This window comes from Ammospiza caudacuta, chromosome 3, assembly GCF_027887145.1.
Source record: "Ammospiza caudacuta isolate bAmmCau1 chromosome 3, bAmmCau1.pri, whole genome shotgun sequence".
NCBI lineage: Eukaryota > Metazoa > Chordata > Aves > Passeriformes > Passerellidae > Ammospiza > Ammospiza caudacuta.
Genome location: NC_080595.1, coordinates 69,369,731 through 69,394,390, shown reverse-complemented (window position 1 = coordinate 69,394,390; position 24,660 = coordinate 69,369,731). Strand labels below are relative to the sequence as shown.

The following is a 24,660-nucleotide window of genomic DNA, read 5'->3' as shown; positions in this document are numbered from 1 at the left end:
GGAGCTGTCCTCAGGCTCTTGGGTGGGTCCTGGCCCCACAGGGTGTGGTTGCTCAGGGTGGTGAGCTGAAGAAAATTACCCTGGGTGTAGGTGTGGCTCAGTGTAGGTGGATAAGTGTTGAAGCATAAATTTGCCCTCACCTCAGCTTCTCTCTTAACTTCATGCTTCCCAACCAAGAGCCCTCTCCCACGGCCTGGGGTCTAACAGTGTTAATACCAGCCAGGCTGGGGACAGATCCCCAGGTTCAGAGCCTTTCCATCTCAGCAGGTGTAACCTATAAGAGGATGCAGAGCAGATGGTACTAAGCAAGCTGTGCAAAGTCTTTCCCAAAAAGTGACTCTTTGCCAAAGTAAATTACCATCAGTTGTCATTTAAATGAGAATAAGCTTCTCTGATTACTTTTTGCATAATCATTCAGAATGAAACCAGATGTTCCTCAGGCCATGCTTTAAAGCTGCAATGCACATTTAGAGGTAGGCAAGAAAATTCTCACAAGAAAAAGGATATTGAGTCTTGTTAGTGAACTGGTTTATCTGAAAAAAACTTATCTTTTATTTGTGATGAAAGTATATTTCTGAATCAGAAGCCATTTCCCAGCTGTTAGACAAAGCTATACAAAGCTATATAGAAATTGCAATCCCAGCAATGTTAATATTGCCCCAGCATGAGTCAAGCTTTCGTTTGTTTTTAAAAAGGAACAGTAACTTCCCTTCAGGAAGACTGCTCTGAACCACAGTTAGGTTTGGGCAAGTGTTTTAACAGAATGATTTTCTGGGTTTAATTATTTTAATTTTACTTGCTTGGTACCTTTACATTTCTTGATGTTGCACATTTTCAGTCTACAGCCAGGAATCTGGTTTGCAGTGTTGTATGAGGCTTCAGAAGGAAGCAAATCACTCTATCTAAATCATCAGAGAAATTCTTTTTGGTTATCCAGTCTGTTTGAAATTGTCAGGGCATCTCCTTTTCCTCCTAGCTTATAAGACCTAAAACACCCCCACCTATGTATGTTTCTTCCTGCTGAAAGAATATTTATAGCATTTCTGACCTTTGAATGAACTTTGAAGAATCAATAACAGCAAAGTGGAAAGCAGGTCAGCAGCAGTTTGACTCTTGACTGAGTGTAGCCAGTATTCAGCTTGGAATATCTAATATATGTTAGCAACTACCATAAACATTTAAGCAGCATTTTTGCAGGAAATTTGCAGACTTCTGTAGTGCTGTCATGTAGCTGCCATCTGAAGGATACAAGGCCAGAGCCATTGGTGTCATTGATGGGTTTTTAAGTTGTTGTGTGTCAGTTTTTTACAGAACTTCTACAAAAAGCCTTGAAAGGTGGTGCTGAAGAATTATTTTCTTAGCTGTATTTTGCTGCTGGACAAATGTAAGCAAATTAGAAACTGTTATGACTCACCACAACTGAAACACCATCCATTTCCTTCCACTCCAGATTAGAATAAAAAAATGGACAGTCACCCCTTGATGTGTGAGCACAAGCAGCCATATGAGATGGTTCAAGACAAGATTTATCCATTCAGAGTTGTTATCCCTATGACCCTACAACTCAAATAATTTAAAGGACCTTTCCTAATTCCTCAAATTCATGAAGTTCCTTCCAAAATCAAAGTGTTCCCATAATGAACTAGACATCTCAGTGTTGTTTCCTGCCTCCTTCTAAAGGGGAAATTAATTGCCCTTTATTTCATTGCCTAAAAGCAAAGTTTCTCACTTAATTAAATCCTTTCCTTCTCCAGAGCTGGCACCCCAGAAAATTCTTGTTGCACTGTCTTTTGCCTACCACAGGTTCCTGGCCAACTAGTTCAGATTGTAACTGTGCATTAGAAGCCTAAATTCCAAGTGCCTTGAGGTAAATGAGATGAATCTCATTGCTAGGGGTGACAGTAATAGCTCTCACAGAGCAAGAGGTCTTCTGCCTTGTAATTAGAGTGAATTTTTGCAGCCAGGACTTCCCTTCATGCCATTCCATAGAGGTAGCAAGCAGGATTTTGCTCTTTACTGGAGCGTCCTGAAACTGCTGTAATATATAGGGCTTCTGTTTGCAAATACAATGTCATTATTCAGAAAATACCTCATAAAAGTTTAATTTTTCTCCAGTATGTTCCTGATTAACTGAAATGGAAAGACAATGATAGCGATACAAATCCTCAAGAATTTAAAAAAAACTTTATAACATCTCAAAAGAGTTGTTTTCATAAGTTTCTTTTTCTATGTCCATGTCATTTGAAGATTGTGTCTACTTGTTCAGCCAACCATCCAAATATGTCTAAAAATACCAGGAATATAAAATAAAATTTACTGTTGTGACAACTTTTGTTTGTTCAGAAGTTGTTTGATCAAAGGTTTTAACAGTCAGGAAATTACGATTTTTTATTAACGGATGCTAACATATTTATTGTTATTGTAATTAATGTTACATTCCTGAAGAAGAACAAAGGAAAACATTTCCACACAAGTTTTACATGAATTTTTAATGTCAACTTTGAATTTCCTTGTTTTTTCCTAGTTTATAAAACAGCCTTAATATAGAATCATTTTGTCTCCATTTCTCCAAATTTGTAGATTCATAATATTAAAGAATGGATTCATTCCTCTCCTCACATACCCATTTCCTTCTTTTTGCTTATTTTTTAATTTCTTTCAAAGATCAATTTATTTCTCCATGTACATCTTCAGTGCTCTTAAAACATAAAGCTGTCTTAGCATTTCACTGTTCTCCAAAATTTGTATTTCAGCTTTCAGCAGTCTCTAACCAAGTGGAAGTTGCTCTTTTCCTCTTATTCCTAACACATTTTAAGTGCTTTGAAAAATTCTCTAAAGCAAGAGAAAAACTGAAGTTCTGATGTTACACCTAAGTCAGATCTAAGTACACCTAAGTCAGATCTAGATTGGTTTCTAACTCTTCTGTTTCTAGCATAAAATTAAGACATGGTTGAGACTAAATAACAAAATCAAACTTTTATTTCACCAGTTCAATAGACAAGAGACATTCATATTAATACTTCTAATGAAATTGTAGTTTATTGGTTCATTGAGACTGCTATTTTGGCTCCAGCAAGAAGCTAAACTTCATCTGGCAATAACACAGGGATTTGAAAAAGCAACAAGGTTACGTGGACACTGGGACAAATCCATGCTTTGAAACCAGCCAGAGACAAAGCCTGTGGCAGAGCTGGGTGATTCAGTTTCTACTGAATTTTCTAATTTGCTGACACTGCCAGAGTGGGTACATGTCAATTTGGGTTATACCACCATCAGCAACATTGGAGTTGTTGTACGCTCATCATTTGTCCACTCATCATTTCTTCAGAACTGTATGATAACTGGAACTGCTCATTGTTTGTGCTGATCTAAGGCTGGTGAAAGCCCTTAAGAGCTACTTCAGTCTGTTTTGTTGGGTTTATGTCAGTGCTTAAAAACTGTGGGTCATTTTTATGCATGGCAAGGTACATGCTGTCTCTTACAGTTTGTTTTATCTCATGGTTTCACCTTCATCTGTGGCAGCTCCATCAGTCTGTCTGTGTGGCCTCCTGCCTTCACTGCTGCAGTGTTTGGGTGGCAAAGGCCATGAATTTAAGTCCTTAGGTCTTCTTCTGTAGTCAGTGCACACGAGGCTCAGCTGCTTCTTTTCTCACAAATATCTGCCTACCCCCAGCTACCAAACACCTTGACTGAATCCACGGTCAGTACCAGAACTGGAGCCAGACTCTGGAGCTGGTTTAATGTCAAAATAGACCAGCTGTGCACAGGCAGCTTCTCTCACATCTCACAAGTACAGGAGGATGGGCTGGTGTCACTAACAGCATGCAATTTGGCTTGGTGATTTCAGAAAATGATGAGGAGCAGGAGGCTCTGCTGTCACTGGACAAGCCTGGTTGGTATTCCCAAGGTAATGCTATCCAGCTTTATGATCTACTGAAGAAGATGACTGGCAAGTTGGACCCCAAGGTATGTTACAAGTGAGAGTAAATCTTTCTGAAAATACCGTTTCACTCAAGAATTCACCAGACAAACTTTCATTGTAGTTATTGATGTGATTGGTTCTGCAGCCCAGAACTGGAAGTAGCATATTTGTCTTCTTATCAGTAGAATATGTTATCTTCCTAGATGTAAATTTTCTGTATGCAGGGTAAACATTTCAGCAGCTTTGGGAAGAATCAGGCTGTAATCAGGAAATACCCCTGAGGAAATAGATCATAAACATTAAAAGACAGCATCAGTAAAAACTAGGGGTATGTTAAGTATAGGTGTGGATAGGTAAAAATGCCACTAAAGATGGTGTAACAACATTCTTCATAGTGAATAAATGCCTCCCTGGACACAGAAGAGTTTTGAGTCACCAATAAGAATGTTCTGTCTTGTTTCCAGTGTAGTCTAAACCTTGTTCCAGTTTAGTGTATTTTTTTGGTAATCTTTCTATGGCTTCCCTTCAGGCTATTTCTGTCAGCCAAAAAATTCACACTTCCTTTTGCTGGTCCCAGTTAGGCTTCCTTTTCCAATGCCCCTGGAGGGTGAGAGCAAGGAGGGTGTGTGGGGCCAGCCTTTCCCTGATGGAGCTGGTTGAAGATAAAGCCCCAAACTTGACATTAATAGGATCTCTGCATGTCTTGACCAAGTGTAAACATGGAGGAATTTTTATTAGGTCATTTGAAGGCTCTTTTTCTCTCTCTGTGAAATACAGTTTGCCTGTGTTTTCCTCATATACAATGAACTTCTAATTTGCTTCTTCTCTCACAGGTTGTTTATTTTGGTGACAGTATGCACTCAGATATTTTCCCAGCTCGTCACTATAGCAACTGGGAAACTGTCTTCATCTTAGAGGAGCTTCTAGGGGACGAAGGTATAGTGCCTGCAAAAGCTGAATCTGAGCCACTGGAGAAGAAAGGAAAATATGAGGTAAGGGTTCCTGCAGAAGTTTCCTGGAACAGAATAAAGTAAGTTACAAAAAAGCCTCATGTCACCTGCACTAGGAATGAACCTGCGTGTCTTACCAGGGTGCTGGCAGCATCAGCAGCCCCCACAGATGTGTCCTCCTTGCCTTACCAGGAGGATGCTGTTCTGTCCCAGCTCAGCAATGCTTGGGTGACACAGCTCCTCTACCTGGAGCTAAACCATGGATCTCAGAAAAGGGGCTGTGTGTGCTCTCCCTTAGCAAGAACCTTTTTAGTAACAAGATCCCTCCATCCCACAAGGAAAAATTTCAAGCCCAGTTATCACAAGTCCAGTGTCTGAACTCTGCTGAGTTCATGGCGTTTCCCTGTGAGTTGTGGCCAGCTGTAAACACAGAGGAATTTTTATTACATTGTCCTGAAGGTTGCTTTCGCTCTATGTGAAATATGGTTTGCTTGTGCTGTCCTTGTATACAAATAATTTCTAATTTGCTGCTTCCCTCACAGGTTGTTATTTTGGTGACAGCTGTGCTCAGATAAGAGGGGCAGCTTCAAAATCTAGCCCAGTGCAGACTTACTGATAGTTACCTCAGATAAATAATATGATTTTCAAGTTGATCACTGTTGGGAAGCAGGGCCTTAGCACTGCTGTCACCCTTTAATTCTCCCACAGAAGGATGAAGATTACTATGGCTTATCCTTTCCTCTGCTCCCAAAGTAGATAGAAAACAGCACTGAGATGGGTGATGAGGCAGCACTGTACCTCCAGCATGTCCCATGTAGGTAGGAACTACAGCAAGGCTTCACTCTCCATTTGGAGTGTCTCTTCATTTCATATGCTACTAAATAAATAGGTCGTTTTCTTCTAATTGCAGAAAAATACAGATGCTTTTCATACATTTCTTTGTAACGCACTAAACTTTATTTTTCTTTTAAAATAATTACACTTTGTGATTAAAAGTTGACTTACCAATAGAAAAGATCTGGGAGGTGCATTTATACTTGGTGTGTTTTTAATCCAAGCGTTATAAAAGCTCCTGGTTTTAATGTAGAAAAGGGTCTCTTCAATGGAACTAAAACAATATAGGTGTGATATCTTTATCTTATTTTTTTAATAGACGTATCTCATATTTTCCCCCACTACCCTGATTTCTAAACTATAGTCAGACAAAGACATTTCAATCACTGAAATAAGGAAATGTAATCATTAATGTTTAGGCTTTTTCCTGGGTTGTAAATAAACAAAAATGAACTAAAAAAAATTTAGTATCAAGAGAATGTATTTCTCAGTAGGAAGAGGAGGTGGGGGAGGAGGAGCTGGTAGCACATACAGGTTAATACAATTTGATTTAAATAATTAATGCTTTAAAAATAACTCAAATCCTCCATAAATTTGTTCATTCTCTGACTGGTGATTCTGCTGCATTGCTGCATAAAACTTAAGGTTTGGGGGATTTGTTGAACATGGTTTCTTAAGCATGTTCAATATATGCTTTCAAAGCACACATTTCTAAACAGAGAGACAGAAGGTGGTTCTTTTCCTGGAAGTACAAAGGGTAATGGATTGGTTTGTTTCTGAGCCCACAATGATGATTTGGTTTTCCCTTGTTGCGACACCTCTGCTCACAAGATCCATCTTCTCTATCGCAGCAGTTGTCAAGCAGCAAATTGAGACTTTTTAGACAGGTGCTTGACATTTCACTGACACTGTAGCACTCCTGACAAGAGATTGCAGTATCTCAGGGAGACACCACCCCTGCCACACACAGCCCCTGTTCCCCTTACATCCGCTACCAGTGACAGCAAGCAAGCAAGGGAGAAATGAATTGCGTTGATTAAAGGAACCTGAGTCAGGGGGGCTGTGGCAGGTCAGTGGTGTTATTTCATTACCAGGCTGCTCACTGGAGTCTGAACAACAGGTCACATCCATATCTCTGCAGTTGACTGGGCACCACTAACTTAACAGGACTAGTTCAAAGGGACTCCCTTTACAAACCTATGAGAGTTTTATTTTCATTTCCCCAAGCAACTTCTCCCATTAACCCTTTGGTTAAGAAGGGAGAAAAGCCAATTCAAAGGATTGTACAAAGTCAGGTGTTTCTGGAAAGTTAGTCACAGATTAGATTTCATCTGGTTAATCAGCCTTAGCATTCATTGGCAATAAAATACAGTACTACTGTAGATTTTCCATGCCATGCTATGTGTGCAGAGAGGGACTGAAAACTTAATACATGGTGCAACTCTCAATGCTGTCACTCTTTGCAAAATACTATTAAAGTAAGAAAGTATTACTTTAATTGGCAATTGCATCTTTCAGAAAGAAATGGCAAAAATCTGGTTTTAGTTGTTTGACTGGTATTTCATCACTAACAGTGAGAGGGGAAGAAACCAACCTCCTCACACACCAAGTGGGAGACTTGTGATTTCCATTTTCATTTGCAATTTTTGTCTTTTCCCTTCAATTAAATGCATGATATAAGCCAGATACACATAACTGTGAAATTATGGTAACAACTGCAGTTCTTTTAAGTATGTGAGTCATAACCAAATAAGCAGAGAATAGCAAACTAAAAACTATGCAGTTACTTGGCTTCTAAGTAAATTGCAGCATGCAGGGTGAATAAAAATACAAGGCATTGTGTTGAAACAAGATTTGCCTCCCTCCTAGAACTGGGGGTTTGTTTGTTTGGCTGGAGGCTTTGGTTTTGCATTCTGTTCTTTAAATGTGTGATCAGTTCCATCAATGAAAACTCAAAAGGAAAGCTGGAATTTGTCCCAGGATTTCAAAGAAAATTATTACAGAGGAGCTGTCAGTGTGTAAATGAATGGCTTATATGAATGAATGGAGCAGAAATTAAATAATTCATTGGTGGATACACATGATAATTTTGTAAGTAGAAGGGAAAATGTAATTTTTACAAGATTGACTGGTTTGTTGTAGAAGTCAGGTCTGTAATCCTTGTATTTCCATTAACTCCCTTGGTGTGACCATAGACAAGGCTATTTCCTTTGTGCCTTTTGGCTCTGTTTGTCTTTTTATTCCTGTTTATCTTTGGCACAAATCTAACAGTACTTTCTGGAACAACCTGAGGTGTTGTTGTGAAGCCTGGTGTGTTAAAGCCATATTCCTAGGGCAACACCCTGAAGTGCAGCACATTTTACTTTAAATTTGCTAATAGTGATCCCTCTTGTAGTTTAGCTACAATATTCATGTGTGAAATGTTTCATATTTGCATGATGTGTAGGAGGGCAGGTTCTGTGCAACAGAATTCAGACCAGTGCCTGGTTTGTCCATTTGTGTGATACAGGGACATCCCATCGTTGTGGTCAGCACAGCTGTGCTGACAGAAACATCTCAAATACTATTACACCAGAAAAACAGTGTTTTGAGCATTAATTTTTTTTTGTGGCATCAAGAATCAGTGGTGTGTTATTACCTCAGGACAAAGCATACAATCATCAGTATCATCACTCATACTGGATGTATTCCTCAGGCTCTGTGCTTGCTATGGCATAGATCTGCATCTAAATAAAGCCCTTAAAAATACTATTGATCTTCCACTCCTCTCTCCTTTACATCTTTCATTCTTTCATCCCTTTACCAAATGTAGAATGTAGAGCTTGGCTCCCTGCTAATTAATATTTTAGAAAGGTCATTTGTAAGCTAACTAATCAGCGCTACCCAAGGGTCCTATTAACAGATTCTGTCAATTCTGCTAACAGGCCCTATTTGTCTAGAGTTAGCGAAGCTAAGATGGTAGCACGTACTTCAGGTGTTTTGACTTTGTGGAAGGCCCTGGGACTCGGGAATTTCTGGTATTATCCCTATTTTCCTGAAGTGTAGATGTTTTGTTCAACGCTTTGTACCCTCAACTGGCACAATCAACATCTGACCTGACCTGCTGCTGTCTGACCAATATGCCTGAGAGCAAATCCATATGCCAGGGGGATTTGCATGAGAAAGAGGGATTGCCCAGCACTTTCCAGGATCTGCTGTCCTGCTGTGAGAGCAAATTCTGTGTCTGGGGACTGCAGGAGTGGCTGATGCATCTTGCAGAGCTCATCAGCCCTGCTGCTGGGCATGGCCTCCAGGCATGTGAGCAGCCACAGGGAGAGGAGCCTTTTCTCATTTCACAGATGTACAGATTCATGGTGTGTGGTCTGTCCTTCATTGCAGGCTCTGATGTGTGCTGCAGGTGAGATAAGGACATTTTCAGGGCATCAGTTAGGGATGGAAGGGGGAGCAATGTCAGATGTTCCTAGGGTTGTGGTCAAAGTTTTGAGTGCTCTTTCCAAATTTTAAATCGAGATTTAGCCTACCAGACCAGCCTTGTTATGTGTAGATAAGCCAGCAGCAAAATGATGGGAGCTCTGCACTAGGTGATGACAAGTCTCATATCTAACCGGGTTTGATTTCACCAAGGACTTGGGTTGTAAATCCAAAATTTAACTCCCTGCTCCTTAATAAAGAAGAAAATCCCACTCTAGAATCAAACTTCTGTAAAAATCAGTTCATTTCCTCAGGTTACATTTTTAATTGTCCACTGAACTAACTATCCACTTCAGAAAGCAGAACCCTCACATCTTTTCTCTTATCAGTAAACAGGACCCCGTCTTTTGTACAAATGCTTATGTGGGCCAGTAGTGGGGTTGTTGTTTTGATTAATCACCTGAACAGCTGTAACAGCCTTAAGAGTTTTCTGCATGTGTCATCCAGCTGGCAAACAGATTTTAATTCATCACAGCATCTAAACTTAATTATAACTGATGTAGAGTCCTGGGATTGGCATAGAAAGATAAGATTTAGTGAGGGAAAAAAGAGAGTAACATGCTGTCCCTTTGTGCAAGGCATTAAAAAACAAACAAAAAATCCCAGGACTTAAGTTCAATGCTTATTTTGAAACCAAAAAAAAGGAGTTTTTTTCCAATTTATTTACATCAGAATACAGAAATTGATATCTACATTTGTTGAAATCAGTACTTCCCCCCCCATTTAAACTCAGAGGATAAACTGTAGCACTGACTGATGGACGTGTGGCTCTGTGTTTGCTGCTGTGGTCTGTTTGGCTGCCTCAACCACTTCCTTGTGATCAAAAGATACAGGCCTCTGTCATAAACACAAATGATTCCAGCAAGTTCTCAAAACTGTTAAGAGAGAGGTTAAATGGAGAATAAAGTACAAAAGTTCACAAACCTGGAGGCACAAACTGCTGTATCTGTTCTGCAAGTCTGAATGTTACTTTGCACACAAATTACTTCAACAGATTTTCTATTGTGTAGTTTTGTTTCCCATTTTTTCATCTTTCTGTAAATGTGTCCTGGCATTTTATTCTGATTGCTCATGGCAGTATATAGCAGGTTTCAAGATGAACTTGTAAAAAGTCAGTTTTTCCAATGCTGCTTTAATGGTTTTTTTTTTAAACAGATGTTGTTGTCTGAAAATATATATTTAAAAATTATTTTTAAATAATAATAATAATTTTTAAATTACTGTATTCCACAATTTTCTAGGCAACTGACTCTCTCTCCATGGACTCTGTGGCTCTGTTTTCACTCATTCCCCAGCTCAGAAACAGATAACACAGGTGGCATGGTGCATTCTTTGCAGTTACTCCACCCAGCATGAGGAAGCTCCTTTTCCCCCAGGAGGAGATCCCAGCTGTAACACAGCCTCTCCAGCAGAGAAGCACAACAAGCAATTCACACTATCATAAACAGAAAAACAGGGAAAATAGAAGGCGTTTTCTTAAAAGGTTTAAAAACTATTTACAGTAAACTTTTTATGTCCTAGGGAATCTGTAAATTGTATAAACAGGAACTTGGGGACTTATGGGAAGAAGATTCTTATTGTATTGTTGTTGACTTTATATTTTAAAGCCACATTGCTCCTGAGATACAATATAGGGCTTCCCAGACAATCAGAATATCACTAGAGTTCCCTAAACTAATGTTTGTGGATAAATAAAGATTTTTTTTTTTTAAGCTTATGTATTTATTTATTTTTCTTTCAGGGAGATCAGCTCAAAGTTCCTTACTTTGTATCTAAACAGTGGGGCTCTTTCTTCATGGACAGATTGCCAGGCCTGGAAAATGCAGAGGAGACCTTAGTTCACACGTGGTCCTGTAAATGTATTAGCACTTACAGCACTATTGCAATCCCTAGTCTGGAAGCAATAGCAGGTAAGGAAGATGTTTGGGGCTTTTTTCTAATGAACATGCAGTATTCATAGTAAGTTTGTAGTGCTGTAGACCTGGTTTTGAGATTGCATGTATCTAAAATACATTCAAAATACTCTGTTCATATGATGCAACACTTAGCACTCGTGGCCATTGATTACTTTGATGTTTGCGCTTTTAATTGTTGCCTGATACACCAGGGGTTTTGTTTGTGTCTGCAAATAGGAGGTGTTTAATTGATTCGCTGTTAGAGATAGGGTGCAACATGTACCGGACTGTAGATTAGTTCCTGAATCTGGTCCCTACTTCCCCACTGTGATTTGCTGTTTCTACTTTCAGTGGTGAGATACATTCGAAACAAACAACATGCAAAGTTACTTGGGAGTGTTATACTTACAAAAACACAGATCTGGCTTGTTACACTTCCCCTATCAGCTTACTGTAACTTTGCAGCTACAGTACTTTCCTGGGATTACAAAGTGATGATGAGGACCCCCATGTGCTCCATTTATCATTTTGCATTACTAAACTTTGTCCACATGCATACCTGAAGGAAGAAACTAATTATTAAATGAATGAAGAACACAGCAAGCATTTACTTTACTAACCCCTCCATTCAGCATCTGTTTCTTGCTTCATGCAGAAGACCAGAGAATAAAAGGTTTGTTGCAAGAGAGCATTTCAGGCTTGCCCAGCAGTGACTTCTACAGCAGGACACATGATAGACCTTTTCTTTGCAACCATATTTTACACACGTACTTACATTGTATGGATATCTCAAAACAAAACAATCATAGACTGCCACAATTTATTTATGCCTCCCATATTTGCCATTTTGCAATCTATTTCAGCCCAAAGACACAAAAGCCCAGACATACCAAGCAAAATGCCAACAGAGAGATAATTTCTGTAAAACTCTCATCTAATACCCTTTCCAGGGTCATGCTTGCGTGTGGCTTCTTTTGGAAGTTTTGACCAAGAAAAAATGGTCAGCCACAGTCTGAAATTTTCCTCCCAACCACAGCTCAGTTTAAAGGACAAGCAAGGCTTCTCAACCTCAAATGTATGACAGTCTTTCCAGTTATAGATGGAAGGGTGTGAGCCCATAAGACATATCTGGGCAGTTAGTGATAGGATAGCTGCCTGACATCAGCCATGGAGCTCCTGCAAAGCTCCTGTTTCTCCATGAGGAGGGACACCGTGTGCTGTCCCTCACTGCACTGAACCACTGCTGGGGCAGCGGGTCATGTCTGTAAAAGTTAAACCCCAGTGCAAAAGGACAGGGGAGAAATAACGTTTTAAACTTGCAGCTGTGCACTGGACAGCAGACTCAAAGTTGAAGGTATGAGAACATCTCTGCTTTGTTACAGAGAGAGGTATTTCTTGTTTGTTTGTGTGGAAGAGCAGATGTTCATTATTATGGATGTTAAGGAATTCCTGACTCCTCTTGAATACCTTTCTCACTCCTGTCACAGCAAGCTGTGAGAATCCCTGCTCTGCCAAGCCCTGAAGTTTTTGGCTGCAGCTGTAAGTCATGTCTTACCTACAGCTATTTGCTAGAGGAGATTGAAATGGGTTATGCGAGTTTGATGCTCTCCAGCTTTTCCTTTCCCATTCATCTGCTTCAATTACCAGCGGAGGACTTTCCACTGCCAAGCTGCAAAAACTCAGGCCTTTCCTCAAGATCCCCTGAGCCCAGTCGTGCAGCACGGCTGCTACGGTGCTGAGCACATGAGCCCAGCTCCCAGGCAGGATGTGCTGACTGTGTGAGCTCAGCTCAGGCTGGGCCTGCCTTGGCAGCACCTCGCTCAGCCTGACCCAGCCATACAAGCTGCCACCTTGCTGGAGGTGCCCTGCAACCTCCTGTGAGCTGGGGGTTCACAAGGGCTTCTCTGTCAACAATGTCTGACCTGGCTTTTGTACACCTATGTGAGCAGTAGTAAGTGCCACGTACAAGTCAGGATGCCAACGGCTTGTGGTCTGCAAAAATATTTGGTGAAATGTGGCAGATGGCTGCAGTGCTGGCTTTAAGATTGATTCTTGTTGTTTAGCTGCAATGAGTGTCTGTGCATAAAGAACAGCTTGGTTTACTTCTCGTGACACATTGAAAAAGATTATTCCAAAGACTATTCAGCATTACTGAATACTAGTAACTCACTTACTCAATACCAGTTCAAAGATGCTTTAGAAGTTCTGAACTTTAATCTCGCCTCTGGCAAGGAGGGTGTTACTGGAATTGCACACTGTTCATCATCTAAACTCTCCTCAGATTCTCTGAAGAGAAACTGGCATTTTCTTTGTGCATGAAAGAGTATATTTCATTTATTGTTAAAACTCCTCAAAGGAGACCTTCTACAATACCTTCTGTGCACTTTCATCAGTTTGGATTGGAAGTCAGATACGTGTTATATTGACAGTACATGGTTAATAAAATAGTGGAAGCCAATGTCCCTACTTCTATTCTACATGCCTCACTCACAAATCCATCTGTTTCTTCACTTTTCTGACGTTGAGTCTCTCCTCATTTACAGCTCCCTTACAGATTTTTAAAGCACAATTATATCATAAGACAGATTTTCCAAACTGGGATGCATTACTGTGGGAATGTTGCTTTAGTGCTCCCAAATGGAAATTAAAGGTGTAGGGGTCTCTCTGAAGAATTACATTCTGCATAAACCACAATTTCCAGGACATCTCTCTCCACTTCAGAAGGTTAGGTCTGAGCCAAGTAGAGGATGATTACTCTTATCTTTCCTACCTGAATAATCTGAACTTTACCCTCAAGGACAGCGACCACTATTCTGTGACCACATGATCACATTTCCAGATCCCCTTGTTAATAATTGTATTTCCTGCATCATATGGATATTCCAACAGTAATTTCAACAATTTCAAAGATACCATTTCTGACAGGTCTTTTGATTAACAGTTCTTTGATTAAAATATGATACACATATTTCAACCTAATGCTTTGCCTTTCAATCTCACTATATTTGGTATTTTTATAAAAGCCACACTTCAAAAAATTCCATGAGGAGTTTTAGAGCTATGGAGGAGATTTTTGTAAAGTTTTTTTGTCATTATAAAGAAAAGATTAAGAAAGTGGGCTCTAAATTGTAATAAGGAGAACATAACTTCTTTTCTAATTTCATCATTCTTAACCTAATGTTGTAAATTTGTCTCATAACCTCTGAATGGTGAATTTTGTCATAGGATTAAAAATTACTGCAAGCAAGAAAAGGAGATTGAGTGATGTTGCAGCTCAAGAGAATTTCATTTCAGAGAGGAATTAGTGCAATTGTAAATGTTTTATGGAGATAGAGTTCATTTCACACTTTGGAGAGATTTGATAACCAAGCTTGTGTCATGCATGAGGATAATGCATTTTTTTAATCTTACATGCAATATGAAATTATATCAGGGTTTGCCCATATGGCTGCATAAGTTTTTCTTCATGCCGTATTGTTATTTCAGTTAGCTAGAGCTAGAGAAAAAAATCTCCATAATAATTAACCAAAGCTGTCTCTTTAAAGATGCCTACAGATCCCTGCCACTTTCTGCGGGAGTTTGAGTCGTCAGCCTGCTTGCTGTATAAATATAATGATAAAATTGCCAGTGAACCATGACAAAGAAGTTCATGTTTCTGCTTAGAGCTGCAAATTATCTGCACAATGGAAAGCTCAAGGCAGCCGTGGCTGGGGCTCCAGAACTGGCAATGTGCAGGTCGCAGATACACGGGTCTGCCAGCAGAGATCAACTACAAATTGCAAACTTCACACACCATCCTCCACATGTATTTTAAATGTGAATGCCCTGGAGCAATCAACTGTTATCATGGAAGACATGAATTTTACTAATCTTGTGACATACTAATCACTGATCAGCCATATACTGCACTAATCAGCCATATACTGATTTCTGTATCCTGAACAGCAACATTTGCAATTGTTGCTGAAGTGAAACAAAAAAAAAAAATTCTTCATATTTTTGCACCTTAGTTCTGTGTTTTTTCATTGACATTACATCACCTAAAGTAAAATCCAACTCATTTTAGAATTAAATTACAGCAGTCCTTGCTGTAAGTAGACTGACAGTAACTGTGCTCTTATTCAAGTGATACAATAATATATAATTCCCTTAAACACATAGAACTATCTACATTATGCATTGCTAGTTAGCAGTAACCTTTCATATTTAATGCCTTATCTTACAACTGTGCTTTTGCTTGACAACTTCTGTGTAAGACTGTATCTATACAACAGCATCTAGACACTAAGTTTATCAAAATGTTTTGAGGATTTAAACTGCTTTGGGAATTTGCTGTTACAAATAATAGTTGCTGCTACAAGGCCAAAGAGGTCATTTTTATAATTAAAGTTTTTATGCCAAAAAAGTACTCTTGCACTAGGTGAAAAATTGGTGTAAATACACAACAGTAACATTTCCGAGGTTTTATGGCCCTGAGGTTTCATACAAGGAAAAAAAAAACATATAATAAAGATAACTGAATACAGAGAAGATGTGTTCTGAGTGTATAAACAGCATCTTGATCTATGTGTCAGTTGAAAAATATCAGATAATGTAAATGTGATTCATCTGTTCCAGGAAACTAGTTTCAATATTCTCCTTTTAGAAGTAAAAAGTAAAAACATGCCCAACACAACCAACAGAAATAAGGCATCTATTTTTTTCAGCTGAAATAAACAGCATTTTAACCTTAAAAAATTATTGTTCAATAACTCAGGACTAGTTTATAAAACGTCCTTGGGACCTAGTTACTTCCCAAATGGTCTGAGACCTCATCTTTACCACAGGATTTGACCACTTGATAGTGATTTTCAGTGTAGAAAGGACAGTATTCAGTGTATTATGGTTTGATCAGGCTTTCCTTCCTCCTCCAGAAAGGTGTGTTGACTTGTGCCCCTAAAGACCGTGTCAAATCATGCAGAACCCAAAAGATTACTTCCTAGCCAATAGCTGACAGAAATGTTCCTGCCATCGTTATTCTGCTCTATGAGATGTCAAAGTACAGCCACCTTGAAAAGATTAAAGGGAGAACTCATGAGCAACTCATTAAGAGAGGGGGAACCACTCAGTCATTCTGCTTTAAAGTTATCCTTCAACTCAGGCAGCATAATTTCATTTGCAGGCTGTAACTAAAGCTATAATTGGGTTTTGACCGGATCACAGGCTTATGGGGTGGGTTTAGACTGACACTTTATAAACCCTGGTTGTAATACAAAGTGTTGATAATTTTTGAGTGTGAAAACTAGTGGAAATAGGTAAATCACCAAGTATTGAAAATACTTGTCTGACCACATCGAAATTGAACATAACTTGCAACCTCACATGTGAAAAAAAAACATTGCTGGAAGGACATTAATGTACTTTGGACTGGTGTGTAAAATATTCCCTCTAGATTAAGATGGTCACACATGCCCAAAAAACTATGTAGGCCTTGACTTCATGTGTGTTTGCGTGCAGATTTTTATTTTAAGGTAAACAATGTTTGTCACCTCTCCAGAAAAAAAACAAATCAGGGAAAGGGAAAGAAAACATTTGTTTTACAAAGAGGGGAACATGATGACATTAACCCATCTCATGAGTTTGGAGAGGAAGGTTGCTCTTGGTGAGTTTACCTCAAAATGAAAGTAAAGGGGTGTATCATCTCCACATTTGTCTTAATGTAGCTCCTTCACAGTCTCAAAATGCCGCTCTTTTTTGTTTCTTTTTAATCAACTAGAAATTCCTGTCAGCTCAAACAATTGCTTCTTGAACCTATCTCAGAAGCCCTTCCTCCTGCTCCAAGATCCAGAATGAATCATTCACACACAATAAATTAATTAACAGATCCCTGAAAGACTAACACATCCTGGTAGGATCTTGGCATTCTCTCAGGATTTTTTTTTTTTAGTTAAAGTCTTCACCTAGATATTTAAAAATATTATACTACAATATTTTCTTCTGATTATTTCCAGATCAAGCAAAGAGCCACATGCGTCTATTTCCTTACAAGACTTTCAAAAACCACTGCTTAAATGAAAACAAAAATGAGAAACATTTCCCTCACATAGAAATAATGAGTTTTCTCATGAAAGCCCAAAAGAGCAAAGGAATTTCTAAGGCTTTCCTTCACTGCAGACCCTTATCAGGCTCGGCTGCGAGTCAGTGCACGCCTTGTGCACAGCTGTTTTGCTCAAGAAGGGGTCAGCGGTCCCTTGGCCATAGGGTAGACCCAAAGCAATGTGACTTGTTATTCCCAAGATAATTACAGGAAAATTGCACACCACAAGCAATCTCAGCAGCCACGATGGGACAGTCATTCCATTTCCCCAGGCACTTGTCCATCTGCAAAACTGGTAGTGAAGCTGCTGCTGCACATATCCCTGCAGTTTGCCACTTGGGTTTTCTCCAATGGCACTGTGTTAGACACCACAGAAAAGTAACCAGTGGCAAACCTCAGTGGCACTGAAGCTCTGGCTCAGGCCAAGCTCAGGCCACAGATGTCTGCTGGCAGTGCCACGGGCATGATCTCCAACCAATACACCTGTGTTGACAAAAGCTCTTGTGCAAGTAAAACAGCAAACCTGCACTTTGCCTGAGAATAATTTTAGTCTTTATTCCTGCATGGCCTGGGGTAAACTGCACTGGCTCATATCACCAACTATACACATCAGAACACATCAGAACTCAGAAGCTTTCTCCTGCTATGGAGCAAACCTATATTGAGGAGTCCCCCCTTTCCCATACGACACCACTCAGATACTCCCTCCTCTCCAACTTCTGAGTTATGGAGTATGCAGACAGCAGCACTGACATTCATGTAATTGACAGAAGGAATGCTTTTCTCATGCTGTCTTCTCTCTTTCAGCAAACATATGACCTCCAGTTTAGGAAAATCAACCTTAGGAGTTTTTCTAAAAATAACTGCTATCGGATAAATCTACTTGTGGCCTTGGGATGTTTTCTTTTTGCCTCTAGTATGCTGTCTCACATCCTGAGCTATTAGTGCAAGTGCTGCTTTGACTGTTGCAAAATAGAGATGGGTCAGGAGATAAAAAACGTTTAACATTTAAGAAAAAGCAACAACACCTGTTACAGGTTACCCACAGACTGGCAAGCCAGGTCACCCAAAGGCACAAACTGGTGAGTTCCCCTGCAGCAATTGTGCTTACTCCATTGCTAAGGAATAATTATTAGAAGTTCATCTTTAAGAAATTAATATTTTCTTTCATCAGTGACTTTGAAATACAATGAAAGATTCACGATGAAGCTTCTAAGCCAGTGTCAATTATGGAAAATCCTATAAGAGGAAAAGAATTTATACTAGCTGATGGTTTGCCCTCTGCCCCTATAATTACCTCACCCAGATGATGAGATGTAAGATAGAGCTATGACGGTGTTTTCTGAAATTTGACACAATTAAGCAGTTTAAAGATTTTTTTCAAACTTGGGTATCACTAACAAGGTTTTAGTTCTCTTCCTCGTGTCTTTTCCTTGGTGATAATCAGGAGGATATATTTGGATTCACTTAAGAACACAACCCTGCTGTTTACTAGGAGGCTTCTGCAGCATCTGGCGCCAGCCCTGCTCACTGGCAGGGAGCAGACCTCAGGGTGGGAGGGGGAGTTCTGCTTTCTGTAGAGCTTCTCACTCATCCCAGGGATGCTGCTGTGGTGTCATGATGAAAAAATGTTGGCTTTGCTTTTGTTGGTCAATACTGAAAAATTATTCCTGACATTTCTGCTGTGTGTTTTGGAAGAAATCTGTTTCAGTCTTGGACTGTGTTTTTTTAATTGAGAAACAATTACATCCACCTAAAGTGCTTAGTTAAGATTTCATTTGTTTAATCTATTGGTTTGCTCAAGGAAATTTTAAAAAGTTAGAGTAGTAAGTTTATCAAGCAGGCCTGTGTCTGGATTAAATTAAAATTGTCTTCCATTCAGTTACTCAAATACTTTCCTGATCACTCATTGAGAATATTACATTTACCCTTCTTCTTGTGGTTTCTCTTTCTTGCTTGTGGGTGGAATTCCAAGTCTTCCTCTGATAGAAGCTTGTGGCATTGATTTAGCTGCCCTACACTAAGTGCACAGCACACGAGACAGTGGGATATTGTAACTGTGCTATAAATGCATGGATATGGGTATACTTAAGCATCAGAACACAATGTTCTACTTAATGTCACTTAATACCTGGATCTGGATAACTGGAACACAGGAACTGACAGTAGCTACTGTTCAGATGCCATCATTGTTATTTTGCTCACACCAGGGCTGCTGGAGGCCTGCAAGGGAGGCAGGGCAGGGCAGGAGCTCTTCTGGGCTCAGGTTAAGCCATGAAATCTCTGAGGGATGCCCAAGCCATTGGGAAGTGCTAGCACCACTGAGTGGTCACCATCAAGGAAAGCATTATTCATCACTCACTTGCACTCAGGCTGGTGTGGGAGCAAAGAAAGGAGTGGGACAGCAACTCAGGGTGATACATCTAATAACTGGCATTTCCATAGATTTAGGACCTTGTGTATTCCTCTGGGAGCCTCTTGGGACCCTTCAAGTCTGATTTCTAGGAGTCTTTGGCTCTTAAAGGGAATATCCTGTTTGTCTTGGGTTAAAAAAAAAAAATTAGTCTGGGTAGAATTACCTAAGAATGATAGAAAAATTCTTGGACTGTATTTCTCAAGAAATTGGGTAGAATCAGCTAGTTCCTTCTTCCAGGCTCAGGCTGTCTCGTTTGTTCAAGTCTACTTAGGGTTTTTTGTGATAGTGGCAATACTGGGTGAATTTTGTGCTGAATTCATTATCAGTGCAGGTTAGGACTCATTAGAGCCTCGCTGTAAAACTGCCCTCTTGTTGTCATATCTGCCCCCTGCCTAATTCATGACTCCCCATCAAGGTTAGGTGACAAGTGGGTGCCAAGATGCAAAGGTCTACCACCACAGCAGCAGCTGTGAGCATGCACAACAGCAAATCCTGAAGAATTTACTGGAAAAAAAAAAACACAAGGAAAACAACAACTTGGAAATAAGAAACTGTTTTTTCCCCAAGATTTGCCTTATTATCGAATACTGTATGGTTTAGGTTTTTAAAATGCTTTTGAGAAATGGATATGGATATTTTCTAATCATCTTCCAAAGTCAGTTTGCTGAGAAAAAAGCAGCATTTATAGCAGTGAATATATAAAAATCTCTTTTGGAGCCTTTTGCATTGTATATAGAATGGTTTGGGTGTTTAAGCTGATTCTGTAAAGCTAGCTTACCAAGAAATACTAATGAAATTACCATTTTGATCCAGCTGATTCTTTTCCTCAGCAATTATCAACTCTGTAGCAAGTCTGCCCCATTTGTGCTGCTCTTTGATTAAACTACTCTTGGGAAACTCCAGACTGCTAGATTATTAAGCTAGTAAAAGCTTTTTTTTATAAAAGGAACTGTATGACATTTGATTTTTATAGCTCGTAAAGATATTTGGAAATATTTGCTTTCTTTTTCCATTTATTTTGTCATTTTTGAAACCTTTGTGTTAAACTGAGTGTCATAAATAGACTCAGCAGCCAGTAAATCCACTGGGCCTTCTGCATACTAGGAAAACATCTGCCTGTTCTGCCGTGCTCTCAATGAGCTCCAGAGATTTCCCTGACTCAGACAAAATGAGAAAATTAACTTCTTTGACGAGCTAAAATCACCCACTTAATTCTCTTCCAATTATCTTTCCTCCTATTCCTACTTTATTCCAGCCTCTTTCTGATTTTTCAACTTGATCTAAGTACTCTTTTGTTGCTGTGTTGTGTTCAGTATGAGTTTGAAGCTGCAGACCAGGATGCTGTCCTGGTATCTGCCTGCAAATCACTTGTGAGACAGAACTGGATTTCCTGTTGTTTTTGCTGAAACTACTAAAATTGTGGGTTTCTGTTTCATAGAAGCTGTTTTGGGGGGGCAGGGGGGGAATTGCAGCATGCAGTGACAGGATGTCACTTCCCCAAATTTACTCCAAATGAAATTTTAAAAATTGCAATTCATAAGTTATTGTACAGATGAGGCTAGTAATAGCTTTTATGCTTTACTTTGGTTCGGAACAGACAACCTGGAAAGAAGCTTCCCCCCTTTTTGGAGGGAAGTTGGTTTTTCTTTTCATTATTGGAAAGGGAATTGTTTCTTGAACTGAGTTTTATTTATATGTATTTTAATTTGGTTTCTTGAACTTTGAGTACGAGGTGAGCACAGGAAGTATCGGTTTTCTGGCTGTGAGGGTGGGTGGGTCACTGTTGGCAGCAGAGGCTTTTGAAAAGTTACAGAAAATAAAGCTTTGACTGTTCAGAGCTATCTTAATGCATTCAGTGTTCTTTGCAGACTGGAAGTGATGAGTACATCAAGTTACAAGTGCAGATTTCTAAGAATGTTTGATACAAAATGATGTTGTTAACACTGGACTGCAAGAAGATCTAAGAGTGGGTGCCTTTTGGGAATCCTGCTTCAATAGCCGTGAAAAACAAAAAAAGGAACTGATTCTTTGTTTTAAACAAAGAATCTTATAACTAAATAGCTGAGATAAAAGAGAAGGGGGACAAATTGAAGAATAAACTTGAAGGTGTATTGGGAGAAAAACTGCATCTAGGCGTAATGGTTAATATTTAAGCATTCATTATATAATTTTCTCTGACTAACATTATTTCAGCATTCAAGGAACTGAATATCATTTACTGCTGTTGAATAAACTCTGAAAGTCAATCCCTTGAACAGCTGAAGATATCAAATAAATGTGTAATCATGCAATCAGATTGGATTCTGGTGCCGGTGAGCAAACAGCTCAAGGTTTTAAGAAGTATTGCTATTCACGACAAGCTTGTTTTTTATGTGATACAGGCTGTGTTGCTAATCAGATGTGGTATGTTTCTGTCTTGCAGATTTACCACTGGATTATAGATTTACACGATTTTCCTCAAATAGTTCAGCAACTGCTGGGTACTACCCAAGCCCTCCAAGAGCACTGCTGCCAAATGAGGACTCAGTGATGACGAAATAGGTTCTCAGCTTTTTCCTTAGATAACCCTGTGACCCTTACTTAAACTGCTATCAAATGCTAATTGCTGAAAATGCTGTGTGATGCTTCATAAAATAGAGTGATGGATTAAAGCAGACTCCTGTGTAGATTTGTGTTTCACTTGTTTCTCTAGTCCAGCTGGAACAGGTGAGTGATGCATCCTTCTCTCTAAGTCTTCTGACCACCACTACCACCACTACCTTTCACAAAGTGCTGTTGGCTTTTTCCATGCACTGCCCACAGCCTTCAGGAGAAATGTAATAGTAAAAGCTCATCCCAAGTTACATTCTACATTTTTGAGGACATTTTAGGTACTCTCCCTCAGCCATATTTCAATTAACAGTTGCCTTGGGCAGCCCAGGTTATCACCATACACCAATGTTTTGCAAGCTCTGAGGAATTAATTCTCCTGCTGTTCTTGGAGTGAAAGAAAGACTGAGTCCCAAAGAGAAAGATCATCATACTCAGAGAGAGATTTGAATGGGATTTAGGCAACTGCATGCAGACTGATAATTCAAAAAGCCTTTAAATACTTTGTACTCCTGAAAATGCCTGATCACTCTTCAGCCATAAGGTTCCCTACATGCCTTTTGCTCTTTTGGTCTGCAATACCTCAAGCATCAGAGCTCTTCTGCAGAGGGAGGGAAACCTGCATACATTTCCCTTCTCTGATGGAGTGGATTCAAACCTGCATTCTCCACCTCTCTGGGAAACCTCCCAAGGGTAGGAAAGCTGTAGCAATCAGCCATCTTTGCTAATTACAGCCTCAGCCAGAAGGGGAGCAAGACTCAAGGCATGAACTGAACAAATGTGATTCTTACCTGCTTATTTAAACAAACAGGATCCTCTTCTCTGTGGATTTAGGTTCAAAGACCTGTTCTCCAGCACTTAGGACAGGAAGAACTCAGTAACTAACACAGCTAGCAGATGCAAAAAGATGTCAAATATTTGTTTAGTCAGCAGTTTTGCCACACTAGGATGGTAGATTTTTGGATAAACTGCCCTCAAAATTTAAATAACAATAAGCAGAAACTTAATTTTCTTGTTTCCAAGGAAAATAACTCACTTTGTTAGGCCTGAATAATTACCAGAATGGATTTAGCTTGTGTTGCCACAGCTCATTCTGTATCTTTGTGGCTTCACTGGCTAAAATATTCTATGTCAGAATCAGACACAAACACTTGTCCACCTCATTTCAAAGATACTGGCCTCTGTCTGCATATTTTTTTTCTGCCTTTACATAACATGTTATTTTTATATTCTTGTGGACTACTGTACTTGCAGGTAATAAACAACATTTCCGGATAGCAAACAACATTTCCAAATAGCATTAAGCATTGGTTTGTTGAAAGGGAAACATAAAACAAACGGGGACAAAATGGAGGGAAACTTCCTTTAAGATAAGGTGAATGAGGAATGAAAATGAAAGCACCATTCACCTCATAAAATACAGGGTGAAAATATTTTACTTAAGATGATAACAGTTTGCAAAATTTGAGTTTATTTGGAAATCTTTTAATTAACATCAATGTCTTCAGCAGTAAATCTGGCTCATGACAGTGCTGTGAGAGCACCGAGAGAGATACCCAGATTAAAATCTCAGATTCCTGATTACAGCATCTTTGAAATTCTAGCCTGGATCAAGTAATCTTCTGCAAATAATTTCTAACTAACTTATGGTGCAAACCCATATTGTGTACCCTCACACTTCTGTTGCTATGAATTTGGAACTGATTTTTTTAGGTTGGGGTTTTTTTTCTTGATTTTTTAAAGAAAACTAATTTGATTGCTATGGAAAATCAGACTAAAAATCTTCTAAGTCCTTGGCTCCTGGTGTCACAGGGGAGAAGCAGTATTTTTTTTTAATGGAAACGTGGCAGATTCTAAGGACAGCCTGAACATAAAAGAAGAAATACATGTGCCCATGTTAGACAAAGGCTGTCACCAGCCATTTGCACTTGCTGCCAGAAGGACCTCACCTCACAATAGCAGAGAAGGAAGAGGATAACAGAAAGCTGCTGTAAGCATGACTCCATGTGCCTCTGTAGTCTGTGGCTGCAGGAAGACTTGGAAAAATAACTGATGTGGTTGTCCAAAAAGTAGAGTTCCTCTTAAAGACTCTTCTATTCAAGAATCTGTGAAAATTATAGAGGTCTTATTGCAAAGCAGAGATTGGCAATGAAGGAATGAGCAGGGAGTTGGTGCTGTGGCAAGAGGAGAGCTATTGGAAATGGTGTGAAGAAATAGGGAGAGGAAATGCACATGGCAGAAAGTTGGTAGAGAGCTCGCTGTATGTAATATGACATTGTAAAGACACCATCATTGCTTTTTCCTTATTTCTATCTCTCTTTGTTTTTTTTAACCCCTGGAAATCTCTGAAAGTTCTTGGATTCTCTTGTGAGAGGCCATTGACAGAAAGATTGCCAAAGCGCCTGCAAAACTATCTTGAGCATTGGCAGGGAGACATAAAGTTGTAAAGTTTCCTTGAAATCATCGTGTCTGGTTAGACAACCCTGAAAGCCACAGTTTTGCTTAAA

At 39.4% G+C, this 24,660-nt stretch overlaps 1 protein-coding gene across 1 annotated transcript in view; it reads left to right on the top strand.

The window, feature by feature from the left end:
* The window catches only part of NT5DC1 (5'-nucleotidase domain containing 1), a 137,377-nt gene extending 112,717 nt beyond the window's left edge, over positions 1 to 24,660 (top strand). Inside the window, exons 9-12 of the mRNA XM_058801870.1 lie at positions 3,848 to 3,966; positions 4,756 to 4,914; positions 10,919 to 11,087; positions 21,987 to 24,660. Of these exons, the coding sequence (XP_058657853.1) occupies positions 3,848 to 3,966; positions 4,756 to 4,914; positions 10,919 to 11,087; positions 21,987 to 22,105 (566 nt within the window). The 3' untranslated portion in view covers positions 22,106 to 24,660. The remainder of the gene's footprint in view (positions 1 to 3,847; positions 3,967 to 4,755; positions 4,915 to 10,918; positions 11,088 to 21,986) is intronic.